The sequence below is a fragment of the Xenopus tropicalis genome, chromosome 1, assembly GCF_000004195.4.
Source record: "Xenopus tropicalis strain Nigerian chromosome 1, UCB_Xtro_10.0, whole genome shotgun sequence".
Taxonomy (NCBI): Eukaryota; Metazoa; Chordata; class Amphibia; order Anura; family Pipidae; genus Xenopus; species Xenopus tropicalis.
The window spans coordinates 93,911,142-93,927,257 of NC_030677.2; the positions used below are offsets into that span (position 1 = coordinate 93,911,142).

The 16,116-nt window shown below is 40.1% G+C and overlaps 1 protein-coding gene across 1 annotated transcript; it reads right to left on the minus strand.

Moving 5' to 3' along the window:
- Positions 1–1,299: 1,299 nt before the first annotated feature.
- On the minus strand, positions 1,300–15,833 carry LOC116411520. The gene is made up of 10 exons (XM_031903933.1): positions 15,799–15,833; positions 6,713–6,899; positions 6,106–6,217; positions 5,574–5,752; positions 5,140–5,247; positions 4,877–5,017; positions 4,563–4,780; positions 3,396–3,555; positions 1,811–1,950; positions 1,300–1,483 (listed from the first exon to the last, which is right to left on the minus strand). Exons 2-10 carry the CDS (start codon positions 6,897–6,899, stop codon positions 1,466–1,468), a joined length of 1,263 nt encoding a protein of 420 aa, XP_031759793.1. The 5' UTR covers positions 15,799–15,833; the 3' UTR covers positions 1,300–1,465.
- Between the last annotated feature and the right edge of the window lie 283 nt (positions 15,834–16,116).

Below are 16,116 nucleotides of genomic sequence, written 5' to 3' on the forward strand. Positions count from 1 at the left end.
ACAAATTAACAGCAGCTCAAAGGTGAGCTTAGGGTAGGAAGGTATCCCAGATAGCAAAAATCATGTGGTCCAGATCTGGCCCAGACCCATCGTAAGTTCTGGGCCAGATTCGCGCAACTGACTTGGGCCGGTGTCTTTTGGCACAACGGGCCAATACTGGCATAGATCCGATTGTACTTATCCGGACCAGCACTGAGCCGGCTCCGGGCCAGATGTGGATTCCTTTATGATGATCTGGCTCAAATGTGGACCAGATCTGGTCCAGCTCTGTTCTGGTTTTGGTCCCATACCAGCCCCAGATGTGGGCCAGAAGTGTGGAATAGATGTGGGCCAGATGTGGATTCCTTTATGATGATCTGGCTCAAATGTGGACCAGATCTGGTCCAGCTCTGTTCTGGTTTTGGTCCCATACCAGCCCCAGATGTGGGCCAGAAGTGTGGAATAGATGTGGGCCAGATGTGGATTCCTTTATGATGATCTGGCTCAAATGTGGACCAGATCTGGTCCAGCTCTGTTCTGGTTTTGGTCCCATACCAGCCCCAGATGTGGGCCAGAAGTGTGGAATAGATGTGGGCCAGATGTGGTTCACATTTGCGCCAAATCATCATAGTATCTGGCCTGGAGTTCGCTCAGCTGACTCAGATCTGGCCCAAGACTATGTTGTCTAGAATTTCAAGCATTTATTATCTAAAATATCTTTTTTGTCTTTTGCTACTTATTTTTTTATATAAACAAATACTGTATTAAAATGCCTTCTGATCATCTAATGTTAATTCTAACACAACAGCCACTACTTTACTATAAACATACATAAACAATTACACAGAGCAGATTTGACCTTACTTTCTACCTAACACAGTTTTTTACTTACTGTGCTTCCATAATATTCACCAAGCTTAAATCAGTGCTACACAATAAGAAAAACCTAATTATTACCACATAGTTGTAATGCAACACTTCCTGAAATTTAAGTCAACTGAGATCTAATTTCAATTTAAGTTGCTAGTCACAAACATTATTTACCAATATTTTCTCCATGTTTTGAGCCTTGTTATGCTTTTACTAACAAAGACGGTAGGGGAGTGACAGGATAAGGAATAACATCCAATAAAGTCAGTGGTCACAAGCAGTTCTTGGACTACTGTTTAAGTATTGTTTTTCTGTTTCTGTTTCAAAGTAAAGTAAATTGACAGTATATTTATGCTAATAAAAGAAAAACAAACACTGATCTTTACAACACTGTTGACAAAAATAGTTATTGTGCAAAGTGTAAATAAAAAACAAATAAAACAGTACAAGAACAATGCAAATAAATTTATTTATTTATTTACTATTTTTTTTAACTGTGCAACTACAGGAGTTGGTCCCCTGTGTCCAAACAATGTGGTCAGAACAAAACAGAGAATACTAATAACAGATTTATCCCAATGAACAAAAACACAATCCGATAGAGCAGTCAAACAATTTAATTCCCATGGGCCATCTGAAAAAAAACAAAAAAACCACACCAATAAGAAAGCTGTTATTTTTCCACTAAAGCAGTGTTATGAGACAGACTATGGATAAACTGCAAATTAACTTATAACTTATTTTACTGATTAAGTTATCTTACAAATTCTAGTACAAAAAATATTTTCATTTATTTATTAATTTTTTATCTATAAATCAATGGCTGTTTAATAATGTTTGAGTTTTTTTGCATTAAATAAAAGTTGAAATTTATTTTTATCATGAAGTCAACCTCTATTACTGACTTGTTATCCTAATGAAAAAATGTAACTGCCACTATGCTTCTTGGATCTGAATTTACCTCAGTTAACGCCTCTTTGACTCTTGAACGCTCTTTCCGGCCACCGCCACGGTCAGGAGCAAGATTGAACCAACGGATGGCATAAGAATCTATCTCACTGTCTGCTGCATTGGTCGAAGACTGGTTCTTTCTTACAGCCCCTGGTAAAAAGAAAAATAAGACTCTTTAACTTCACCCAGATCCAAATAACCAGGCCACGGTATTAGAAGCAGCAGTGGTCTCCTCATTTGAAGCATTGGCAAACCAAATATATAGAGGGATACCGTCCATACACCCCTTAACCCCACCCATGAAATCCCATGAATCCAGGTCTTTTCTAGAACGGTAAAAGTAATACACAAAAAAGCAAATAGCTGGTCCAAGTGGACACCACTCTGGGGCAATAACACCCTTACGCAATTCAGGACCTTCCCAGATGCTAACCTTTGGGCTGCTGCAGGGGTAAAGCACCTACATGATGTGGTGGAAGCAGGAGGTATCAAGCAATACGCTCAATTAAAGGAGGAATTTAACCTGCAGAACCACATGCTCTTCAGGTACCTCCAGCTGAAACATGCGTTCCAGATACAGTTCCCCAGGGAGCCCCCCAATATTACTGAAAGTACCCTTGAACGATACCTACACAGACCTAATCTGCTCAAACCCCTCAGCTGGTTCAATGCCATACTATTGCAGGGGAGCTTTGACTCAGTAAATCATATTAGGCTGAAATGGGCCCAGGACTTTCCCCAGCTAGATAATGATGTCTGGAAAGATATACTAGAACAAATAACTGAAAATAATACAGCAACAAGGGACCGCTACATACAGGTCAAATTCCTTAACAGAGTGTACCTAACCCCCCACAGGCTGGCACGCATATACCAGGGATACCCAGATGTGTGTAAAATGTAATGTAGATCAGGGCAATTACATCCATGTATTCTGGGAGTGTCCTAATCCAGCAGTACAGGACCACCATACTCACCTTATGGCTCACCATATGGGCTCCTTGCTGGGACTCCCGAATATCAGGACACCTGAATTTTGCCTATTGGGCCATACGGAAGGTCTTACTTTGCCCTCCGGGGACAGGATATGTCTGCAGCAACTCCTACATTATGCCAAGAAAGCTATTTTGCTGACATGAAAAAATACGGAACCGCCAACCCTGGGATTTTGGATAAAGCTGGTGGATGACACACTCCCAAGACAGAAACTTACCTACCTGGCCCGAGGATGCCCGGCCAAGTTCGACAAAATATGGAGCTGCTGGCTGACAGTACGAACGAATAGCATAACCCACTAATACCTCAACAAACCCTAGACAAGTAGCTAGGCACCGTTACAAATGAAACTTCTTCAAATGTAAACGCCCACCACTGAGTATTACCATGTATGAGTACCTTCTTTCTTTCCTATTTTCTTTCACTTCCTCCTTTACTATTCTCTTTTTGTTCCAAAATTAATAAAGAAAAACTTTCAAAAAAAAGAATCTTTAACTTCCACAGAATAATAAGCTCCATAATAATGGCATAGTAACTTTATTGTTTAGGTTTTAAAGATGTATCTAATACTCAACTTCTTGGTATTACTCAATACTTACTGATCAACAAACTTCTTGTGAGCATTTCCTTAAAGCACTTCTTCCCATTGACTCCTTTCCAGTTTATTTGTTTGGCTACTGCATCTGAGTAAAGCCTTGAAAGTATGTTCCATGTCACTCTTTTGGTGTTTTGACCTCCAACAGCACCCAGAGCAGATATCTGAAAAGACAAAAATATATTATATTGTCTGCTCTAATCAAAACGAAAATTTTTTATATAATGTAGAGAACAGCATATTCCAGGGGCCGTTTTACGGTGAGGACCCTCTCTGACTACAAAAGTAGAGAGAGACATTAGTAAAGTCAAGACGCTTTTATTGTCATTACAACCACATATAGCTGACGCAGTACACAGTGAAATGAAACGTTCCTAAAGGACCCTGATGCTACATACTGTAGACAACATAATTCAGGTCCAGGATCCAATTACAGAGGGAGGTGTTCAGGGCCGGCAGGCTCAATTACTCAATCTGGTGCTGTGGAATGATTGTACTGGATGCTGAACTGAAGTCTATGAACAGCATTCATGTATGTCCAGGTGTGTAAGGGCCAGATGGAAGGTTGTGGCATCATCCATGGAGCAGTTAGGATGATATTCAAACTGCAAGGGGTTCAATGAGCGTGATAGCTGTGTTTTGATTTGTTTCCTGATGAGTCTCTCAAAACACTTCTTCACAGTGGGTGTGAGAGCAAAAGGACATTAGTAATTGAAGCAGGAAACTGTAGACATCTTCAGCGCAGGGACAACGGTCATTGTCTTGAGGCATGTAGGAACAACAGCGCTGCTCAGGAAAATGTTAAAGATGCTAGCTGTTCTGCACATTCCGTGAACGCTCTGCCAGGAATGTTGTCTGGTCCAGCAGATTTCCATGGGTTAACTCTGCATAGAGTTTGCTTAATGTTTCTTAATGGACAGACTGAGCACCTGATCACTGGAGGGAGGGATGGTCTTGATCACGTTGTTCTCTACCATGAACCGAATGAGTACCAAACTTTATATTAATTGGTGCCCTGTATCTAACACTCTCACCTTAAATAATATGTAACCAAAACTAAGAATTAATATTAATATTTGAGGCCAGTATCACTACAACAGGCACAGAACCACTTGAGATAACGTAGGTACAACAACCATAAAGTAGCTTTAGATAATGGGAAAAAACATACCATGTTTTGTTTAGCTTGTGAATTTCTTGAGTCTTTAAGCCATTCCTCAAACTCCTCAACTTCAGGCACAGTGGTCAGGGGGATACTGATGTCTTTAGGCATTTCAGCCACAGGAGCCTCTGTCCCCAGTCTTGCAGCAAGATTGTTCACAGCAGCAGCAATCGCCGTTTGCTGTTCCTTCACATAATCCAATAAAGTTAGGATGTGCAGCTGAGCAGCTACAATAAAGGAAAGATTGAAAGTTTTCTTATTATATATCATTTTGAAAAACTGGATGTTTGAAATAAAAAAAAAAAAAAAAAAAAAGATTTTACCAGAGCATGGAATTGGTCCAGTGCCTGTCTTCCCCAGTCTAAATGTGGGCCTAAAGAAATGCTCATCTGGCAGAGGCGTGGCAGAGATCTGGCCCATAGAGCTTGATGGTGTGTGAGAGACACGTGTTGCAACTTGAGGCCCTGAGCATGGGGAGAGTCATTATTTTTAGCTCACTGACTGTTGATCAAAGATGGCATGCAAAGAATTATTAAAAAATATACTATATATATATATATATATATTAATTATTATAAAAAAATACCTGAGCAAAAATCATCTTGAAAATGCATCGTATCAAAATGGCCAACAGAGGAGTGGGGCAGAGGACTGGAAGGCATGCAAGATGTACTTAAGGGGGCAGGTGGTGCTGCTGTGAAACATAGGTATGTCAATAACATATTTTTAAGTGAATAACAACAAATTATGAAAAATTTACTATTATAATAATAAATCCTTTATGTTTATAGTTTCTATTATAATTATGTGCACTTACAACGAACAATGTTCAGCCAAGATCTGTCAGATTCACTCAGCACATAAAAACATTAACTTTACAGTTACATTAACTGCATCAGATCCAGACAAGTACCTTGACTTAAGATAAAATTTGCCACGGCTTGACTGTATATACATGTTCAGTTGTAACATTAACATAACAGTATTAAAAAACTATTCAACAAAAATACAAGAATATACCAGTAAAATAAGATTCCGTCTGCCTCTGGTCTAGGAGAGGTCTAGCAGTAGTCTGGCAAGCTTCATTGTCAGGAGTAGGGGGAGGAATAGGTGGTACTGGACAAGGGAGGACATTGTGGCATCTCCTCTTTATAGCCATCTCTGGCTCACTGTCAGAGTCTGTATCGCCAAAGATTTGCCTAACAAACAAAACAAACACCAACTAATCATAATGTTTGGCAGGGTTAAAAACTTAAAGCAATTTGTTAAAGATTAAAACCTAAAAACACTCAAAATACATAAAAAGACACACAAAATATTAAATTAACCTACACTATGGAATCTATAGTATGGCTTGTATCAATTGACCCTTTATAGTACTGCAAAATATCCAAACAGTCCATTGCTTCCTTTGGCAATTATAGCAAATTACTTCAAAGCAAAAAAAGAGAAGTTTACACTACCTAGCCTTTAAGCTCTATAGTTAAATATTTCTAAACGTATTTTAAATGGTATATAGTAGTAGTGGAGTAATAGTCTCAGAATATGAAACCTTGGCTTAATTTTTCTTTTCCTAATCACTTCTTCCTCCTCATCTGTTTGTAATTCAGAGGTATTGCAGGTCAGCGAGGCCCTCAGTTTCTGTCTTGCTTTAAGGTAATCACCTGATCAGAATTCACAAAAAATAAATAAAATTAATTAAATAAATACCCTCACTTCTACAATCTCAAATTGAATCTGCAATCCGTCTGTGCCTGTCGCCCATCTGACCCGCATCCGACACATAAATATTACTCCACCTGTTATAGTACATCAAATATTAGCTGTTCATTTAAATTTTCTGTGAAAATCATCAGAACTACCATGCTCAGGGATCATCCGATCATCTCAATCGGAATGCAGTTTATGCATGGAGCGCTCTTCTAACAATCTGATCTGAATCATGTGTGTTAGTGAGGACTAGAATTGAGAACCACTGATCTAAAGTGGTTTGGCTGTTGTTCTAGACCCACTATTAAGTACTGACTGTTAAATTTGTGTAAATTAATGTGTACAATATAGAAATTTGAAACCATTAATAATTGAAATTAAAAAATTTTTAAGTTTAGTTCACAGAAATTACAAATAAATTTCATTTTATTTCTAAAGCAGATTCTTACCTGTTCTTGAAAGGACTCGAACATCATATTTTTTCCAGTCTGCTCCTGGCTCTTCACATTTTTGAACAGCTCGGTTTATGCGTTCGTCGCTTCTATAGTTTGGCCACCAAGTGACACCATCTTCAAGCCATGATTCAGATATAATGTTAACAGTGTTTGTTTCTATAAATTCCACAACCAAAAACATCTGAAAAAGAAGTTTTTGCAGAAAGTATTACATATTTTAAAAGACATACAACATTCCTTTAACATTTTCCTTCAATCCATGTACTAGCATTCTTTGATCATACTGTTATCACCAGCATAGATTGCCTTTTCCCTCAAACAATTAAAATTGACACAACATACAAGCACAGGTAACAACATATATAGTACCTCACAAAAATGAGTACACCTCTCACATTTTTGTAAATACTTTAATATACCTTTTCATGTGACAACACTTAAGAAATGCCACTCTGCTCCAATGTACAATAGTGAGTGTACAGCCTGTAAGAACAGTGCACATTTACTGTCCCCTCAAAATAACTCAACACACAGACATTAATGTCTAAACTGCTGGCAACAAAAGTGAGTACACCCCTAAGTGGAAATGTCCAAAATTGGTCCCAATTAGCCATTTCCCTCCCTAGTCCCTAAATTTGGTGTTATTGCTCTCACACTCTCTCATACTGGTCACTGGAAGTTCAACATGGCTCCTCATGGCAAAGAACTCTCTGAGGATCTGAAAAAAACAATTGTTGCTCTACATAAAGATGGAAAAGGATATAAGTGCTAGAAAATAATGGTGAATGGTGGGACCAACGTGTCAAAATATTGACACGTTGGTCCCAATTTAGACATTTCCATTTGGGGTGTTGCCAGCGGTTTAGACATTAATGGCTGTGTGTTGGGTTATTTTGAGAGGACAGCAAATGTACACTGTTATACAGGCTGTACACTCTCTACTGTACACTGGAGCAGCGGCATTTCTTCAATGTTGTCACATGAAAAGATAGAATAAAATATTTACAAAAATTTCTGGTGTACTTTTTTTATACTGTACATGAAATGAAGTGTTACTGTCAATGCTTCATAAAATGTATTATAAAGCCATCAGTCATTTACCACTTACCCCAAGTTACCTGCTCCCCCCTTTTTCTTGTTAGTTGTTTTTCTTTTTAGTTTTATTAACATGTAAATAAGATAACTGACTCAATTTTGCTGTATTACACTTAATAATATATTTTGTTATTTCTCAAAAAATAAATTGTTCAAGTTAGAAATTTACCAGAGAAGAGTAAAAGCAAAAGAAAATTTACAAAGTAAACCTCATCAGAACTACCATGCTCTGGGATCATGGTCAGGGATCATCCGATCATGCATGGAGCGCTCTTCTATCGATCTGATCTGAATCGGGTGTGTTAGTGAGGACTAGAATTGAGAACCACTGATCTAAAGTGGTTTATTTGGAATACTCACATTTTCAAAATCCAGTATCCAGAAACCTTTGTGAAGTAAAGCAGTCTTTTGTCAGTTTTTGTCAGTCTTTTTCGTCATATTGTTCCTAACCCCATCCCTAACCTGAACTAGAGCTGTGTTCTATAAGCGGGTATGCAAGAGAGGCATGACAACAAATTTATCATTGTAAGGAAGGAGTACACACTTGTGAGAGATCTGTGATGCTTTGGCTACCCTTAATGGTCCTGTTGGCTCTGACACAATAAATACTCTAAGAAAATCCGAGCTCATTGGATAGTTGAAAAAATTTGCAATTTGTGTAAAAACTCTAAACACAACGTATATTTCCTTTACAGACTGAACAATGTTAAGAATAACACAAATGTCTTTGCCTATAGCAAAAACATTATCTCCTGTTGAAGCTTTCACTGACCAGTGTTCAGTCCTCAGCTCCCTGTACTGTGCTGTTGCTTGAAGGCCATCAGGAACAGGTCCAACATAATGTTGCATTCTTAAAGCTTTACAGGGCAACTCAGAACTACTGATTTTTTCAACCTCTGATAACCTTCTTATTATCTGCGCAAGAGGAAATTCTGGCTTTCTCACAAACTTCTTCAGTGTACGGAGGTAATTTTCATATGGAAAAGCTGAGATAGTGTCTAAAGAACCATGTAGTTTGGCATCAGCTGACAGGTGGACCAAGGCATGCACATTATACACTAAGGCATCTTTTCCATAAAGCTCCCCAACATGTTTTACAAATGCTGTAAGAAGCGTGTTTGCATAATTGTTAAACAAAGAATAAAGCTGCGGGCTACAAGGATGCAAATACCTGTATAAAATAACATAAAGTTGTTATATAAATTATGATCTAAATACGGTGCCAGAGCAACAGAACCAGTATACAACAGAAACTGTCTAAGTTCAGTAGCTTTCCAACGATCTAGTTCTCTCAAAGATCTTGGTTTCCTTACAAACTCAACTGGTATGTACGCACGCATCTGAGTCAGAGTTTGAGAAATGCGATCAACACAACCGGAGGACAAGCGAAATTTCAAAGGGCCCCTCAGCCAAACATTTAACAATTTACGTGTAACACCTAAACATGCAAGGTGCATGTAATCTATAGGAAATCTAGTCACCATGCCCACATCTAGACCAAAAAATCCATGTGGTCCATCATGATGATGGTCCTCGTCAACTTTGTCTGAAAATGATGAATCAGTCCGTAACACAAAATCATTCTGGGGGTATGTCATTCTGTGGTTAACATAAACTCCTGGCTGGCAACACTTATCACATCCATGATAACCATTGTGTGCCTTTACGTTTTTTACAAAAGCTCTAGCAGGGGTATCACATACAACAGAATCCAGTTCAAAGAAAACCTTTTTTTCTTTAAAATAGACTCCTTCCTGCAGCTGTTTTAACTCGTGGGTAAAGTCTTTCAAATATTCATCAGGGGCATTTGGTTTTTTGGTACCACAGAAGAGCCCGATAACAACAGGTTCTTTCATTGGGGCATTTAACAAGAGTCCTAAAATGGGCCATAACTGTAAATTTGTGCTCTTAAACAATGGCAAGCCATCAATGTTTACTTGCAATTTAAAAGTAAAGCCATTTGGAAACTTTTCAATTAGTTTGGTTAGGGTGTTCCAGAGAGCTGTCAGGATACCTCTATAATGATAAAACCCACCACATTTTTGTTGAATTTTATATTCAGTTTTTGTTTTAAGGATGGTTCGGGCATCCTTTGGAAGTTCTGGGTGGTACACTCTCAACAAACTAAGGAGAGCTGATAGGGCAACTAAAGAAACACCAAACTGTACAGACCAGTTGGCTAAAGTTTCAACAAAGCTGACTGGCTCATCTGCAACCTCTGGTTCGGATTCAGAGTCAGGCTCTGAAACACACTGTCTTTCAGTCAATCCTCCAAAATCATCTGTGCAAATAGAATCTAAATGCTCGTCTGTCCGAGAGAGTCTTGAGTCACTGTCATTGGTTGTGGAATATGCATCAGCTTCGTAAGCTGTTGTAAAAGTTGGTTCTGGTTGTAAGTCTGCAATGTCATGCAGGCGTTTTTCAAGTGCAATGCGAGCCCTCCGTCTGACTCCAGAACTTGTTAAAGGTGGTTCCCTCCTTTTCATAGTCTCTAAATAAATATTAAGTGTGAACAAAAAAAATTCAGTGTTTCTTATTTCTTATTTTTAGCCTATTATTAACATATTTACTGGTAAATGGTTAAAATGATTGCGCCTCCGCGTAGGGACAGTAACCGGGGGACAGAGGTATTGCAAGTAGTTATAAAGGGTGAAGGAGCTGGAGTATGTAGATGGGAGCAGGGAGGAGGATATGTGGATGGAGTATGGACAGACAGCAGGGGGGTTAAAGGAAGTGACTACCTTAGGGAGCACCATGCATACAATTAGAAGAAATGAAGTGCATTTTGCCATTATCAGGTGAGGTGTAGTCTTGTAGCGTCAGAGAATGGCAGTAGAGATGGTTCCTCAGTGCATTAATGAGTTGGTCTGCATTTGAGACAGTTCTTTAATTTCAAGCAGCAGTCTGTAGTGGCTCTCCTTGTAGGTCTCCTCTGATTAACTCCTTGTTAAACTCGTTCAGATCACTTGTAAACGAATCACTTTGGAACAAATCACCCTTGCAAATGCTCAACCCCCAGCAAATGCTCTCCCCTAAGAAAGTCTTAATAGGGAGAGGCAAAGCTGGGGAATCACAACTGATTGTAATTGATCAAGCAACAGGCTAATCACCCAGCTGTGTCAGAGGGGGGGAGTATAGCAAGAGTGAAGATGAACCCTGATATAAAGTGACTTACAGAGTTTATTTACAGAGGAGTTTTATGGGGGGTCATAAAATGTACAAAACTACAGAAAGAGCTAATAGTCTATAGATTTTGGCTAGTGCCAAAAATGAAAATTACCAGTAAAAACTGTACAAATGCAGACAACAAGGCCACAGAGTAGATGGAATGGAGGGCAGATATAGCAGATTTACCAGTAAAAACTGTACAAATGCAGACAAGGCCACAGAGTAGATGGAATGGAGGGCAGGTATAGCAGATTTACCAGTAAAAACTGTACAAATGCAGACAACAAGGCCACAGAGTAGATGGAATGGAGGGCAGATATAGCAGATTTACCAGTAAAAACTGTACAAATGCAGACAACAAGGCCACAGAGTAGATGGAATGGAGGGCAGATATAGCAGATTTACCAGTAAAAACTGTACAAATGCAGACAACAAGGCCACAGAGTAGATGGAATGGAGGGCAGATATAGCAGATTTACCAGTAAAAACTGTACAAATGCAGACAAGGCCACAGAGTAGATGGAATGGAGGGCAGATATAGCAGATTTACCAGTAAAAACTGTACAAATGCAGACAAGGCCACAGAGTAGATGGAATGGAGAGCAGGTATAGCAGATTTACCAGTAAAAACTGTACAAATGCAGACAACAAGGCCACAGAGTAGATGGAATGGAGGGCAGATATAGCAGATTTACCAGTAAAAACTGTACAAATGCAGACAAGGCCACAGAGTAGATGGAATGGAGGGCAGATATAGCAGATTTACCAGTAAAAACTGTACAAATGCAGACAAGGCCACAGAGTAGATGGAATGGAGGGCAGGTATAGCAGATTTACCAGTAAAAACTGTACAAATGCAGACAACAAGGCCACAGAGTAGATGGAATGGAGGGCAGATATAGCAGATTTACCAGTAAAAACTGTACAAATGCAGACAAGGCCACAGAGTAGATGGAATGGAGGGCAGGTATAGCAGATTTACCAGTAAAAACTGTACAAATGCAGACAACAAGGCCACAGAGTAGATGGAATGGAGGGCAGATATAGCAGATTTACCAGTAAAAACTGTACAAATGCAGACAAGGCCACAGAGTAGATGGAATGGAGGGCAGATATAGCATATTTACCAGTAAAAACTGTACAAATGCAGACAACAAGGCCACAGAGTAGATGGAATGGAGGGCAGATATAGCAGATTTACCAGTAAAAACTGTACAAATGCAGACAACAAGGCCACAGAGTAGATGGAATGGAGGGCAGGTATAGCAGATTTACCAGTAAAAACTGTACAAATGCAGACAAGGCCACAGAGTAGATGGAATGGAGGGCAGATATAGCAGATTTACCAGTAAAAACTGTACAAATGCAGACAAGGCCACAGAGTAGATGGAATGGAGGGCAGATATAGCAGATTTACCAGTAAAAACTGTACAAATGCAGACAACAAGGCCACAGAGTAGATGGAATGGAGGGCAGATATAGCAGATTTACCAGTAAAAACTGTACAAATGCAGACAAGGCCACAGAGTAGATGGAATGGAGTGCAGATATAGCAGATTTACCAGTAAAAACTGTACAAATGCAGACAAGGCCACAGAGTAGATGGAATGGAGTGCAGATATAGCAGATTTACCAGTAAAAACTGTACAAATGCAGACAAGGCCACAGAGTAGATGGAATGGAGGGCAGGTATAGCAGATTTACCAGTAAAAACTGTACAAATGCAGACAACAAGGCCACAGAGTAGATGGAATGGAGGGCAGGTATAGCAGATTTACCAGTAAAAACTGTACAAATGCAGACAACAAGGCCACAGAGTAGATGGAATGGAGGGCAGATATAGCAGATTTACCAGTAAAAACTGTACAAATGCAGACAAGGCCACAGAGTAGATGGAATGGAGTGCAGATATAGCAGATTTACCAGTAAAAACCGTACAAATGCAGACAAGGCCACAGAGTAGATGGAATGGAGGGCAGGTATAGCAGATTTACCAGTAAAAACTGTACAAATGCAGACAAGGCCACAGAGTAGATGGAATGGAGGGCAGGTATAGCAGATTTACCAGTAAAAACTGTACAAATGCAGACAACAAGGCCACAGAGTAGATGGAATGGAGGGCAGGTATAGCAGATTTACCAGTAAAAACTGTACAAATGCAGACAAGGCCACAGAGTAGATGGAATGGAGGGCAGGTATAGCAGATTTACCAGTAAAAACTGTACAAATGCAGACAAGGCCACAGAGTAGATGGAATGGAGGGCAGATATAGCAGATTTACCAGTAAAAACTGTACAAATGCAGACAACAAGGCCACAGAGTAGATGGAATGGAGGGCAGATATAGCAGATTTACCAGTAAAAACTGTACAAATGCAGACAACAAGGCCACAGAGTAGATGGAATAGAGGGCAGATATAGCAGATTTACCAGTAAAAACTGTACAAATGCAGACAAGGCCACAGAGTAGATGGAATGGAGTGCAGATATAGCAGATTTACCAGTAAAAACTGTACAAATGCAGACAAGGCCACAGAGTAGATGGAATGGAGGGCAGATATAGCAGATTTACCAGTAAAAACTGTACAAATGCAGACAAGGCCACAGAGTAGATGGAATAGAGGGCAGATATAGCAGATTTACCAGTAAAAACTGTACAAATGCAGACAAGGCCACAGAGTAGATGGAATGGAGGGCAGATATAGCAGATTTACCAGTAAAAACTGTACAAATGCAGACAAGGCCACAGAGTAGATGGAATAGAGGGCAGATATAGCAGATTTACCAGTAAAAACTGTACAAATGCAGACAAGGCCACAGAGTAGATGGAATAGAGGGCAGATATAGCAGATTTACCAGTAAAAACTGTACAAATGCAGACAAGGCCACAGAGTAGATGGAATGGAGGGCAGATATAGCAGATTTACCAGTAAAAACTGTACAAATGCAGACAACAAGGCCACAGAGTAGATGGAATGGAGGGCAGGTATAGCAGATTTACCAGTAAAAACTGTACAAATGCAGACAACAAGGCCACAGAGTAGATGGAATGGAGGGCAGGTATAGCAGATTTACCAGTAAAAACTGTACAAATGCAGACAAGGCCACAGAGTAGATGGAATGGAGGGCAGATATAGCAGATTTACCAGTAAAAACTGTACAAATGCAGACAAGGCCACAGAGTAGATGGAATAGAGGGCAGATATAGCAGATTTACCAGTAAAAACTGTACAAATGCAGACAAGGCCACAGAGTAGATGGAATGGAGGGCAGGTATAGCAGATTTACCAGTAAAAACTGTACAAATGCAGACAAGGCCACAGAGTAGATGGAATGGAGGGCAGGTATAGCAGATTTACCAGTAAAAACTGTACAAATGCAGACAAGGCCACAGAGTAGATGGAATGGAGGGCAGGTATAGCAGATTTACCAGTAAAAACTGTACAAATGCAGACAACAAGGCCACAGAGTAGATGGAATGGAGGGCAGATATAGCAGATTTACCAGTAAAAACTGTACAAATGCAGACAAGGCCACAGAGTAGATGGAATGGAGTGCAGATATAGCAGATTTACCAGTAAAAACTGTACAAATGCAGACAAGGCCACAGAGTAGATGGAATGGAGGGCAGGTATAGCAGATTTACCAGTAAAAACTGTACAAATGCAGACAACAAGGCCACAGAGTAGATGGAATGGAGGGCAGATATAGCAGATTTACCAGTAAAAACTGTACAAATGCAGACAAGGCCACAGAGTAGATGGAATGGAGGGCAGATATAGCAGATTTACCAGTAAAAACTGTACAAATGCAGACAACAAGGCCACAGAGTAGATGGAATGGAGGGCAGGTATAGCAGATTTACCAGTAAAAACTGTACAAATGCAGACAAGGCCACAGAGTAGATGGAATAGAGGGCAGATATAGCAGATTTACCAGTAAAAACTGTACAAATGCAGACAAGGCCACAGAGTAGATGGAATGGAGGGCAGGTATAGCAGATTTACCAGTAAAAACTGTACAAATGCAGACAACAAGGCCACAGAGTAGATGGAATGGAGGGCAGGTATAGCAGATTTACCAGTAAAAACTGTACAAATGCAGACAACAAGGCCACAGAGTAGATGGAATGGAGGGCAGATATAGCAGATTTACCAGTAAAAACTGTACAAATGCAGACAAGGCCACAGAGTAGATGAAATGGAGTGCAGATATAGCAGATTTACCAGTAAAAACTGTACAAATGCAGACAAGGCCACAGAGTAGATGGAATGGAGTGCAGATATAGCAGATTTACCAGTAAAAACTGTACAAATGCAGACAAGGCCACAGAGTAGATGGAATGGAGGGCAGGTATAGCAGATTTACCAGTAAAAACTGTACAAATGCAGACAACAAGGCCACAGAGTAGATGGAATGGAGGGCAGGTATAGCAGATTTACCAGTAAAAACTGTACAAATGCAGACAACAAGGCCACAGAGTAGATGGAATGGAGGGCAGGTATAGCAGATTTACCAGTAAAAACTGTACAAATGCAGACAACAAGGCCACAGAGTAGATGGAATGGAGGGCAGATATAGCAGATTTACCAGTAAAAACTGTACAAATGCAGACAACAAGGCCACAGAGTAGATGGAATGGAGGGCAGGTATAGCAGATTTACCAGTAAAAACTGTACAAATGCAGACAACAAGGCCACAGAGTAGATGGAATGGAGGGCAGATATAGCAGATTTACCAGTAAAAACTGTACAAATGCAGACAACATTATAGTATATTATTAGTGTATGTGTGTTTTTGTGTGTATTTGGCACTTACTTGTGTAGTAGATCGTGGATCTGCAGGGAGACAGCAGCAGCAGCAGTCTGGCAGTGAGTAGGAGTGGCAGGAAGCAGGGGGCTGAGCAGAGGGGGAAGCAGAGAAAGGCAGAAGGAGATAGTTAAAGCCAGGCACGGATTGCACGGCTTTTCTTATGGGGCCCCTGGGCTATCGCACCCCAGGAGCCACTCTTTCCCCCCCTCTTACTATTGTCTGGAGGCTGGGGAACAAGCGGGGAGTGAAGAAGCGGCTTCCAAAGCCGCTCCTCCGCTCCCAAATCCGGAAGTGCAGGACGTAGAATCTACGTTCTGTGGCACT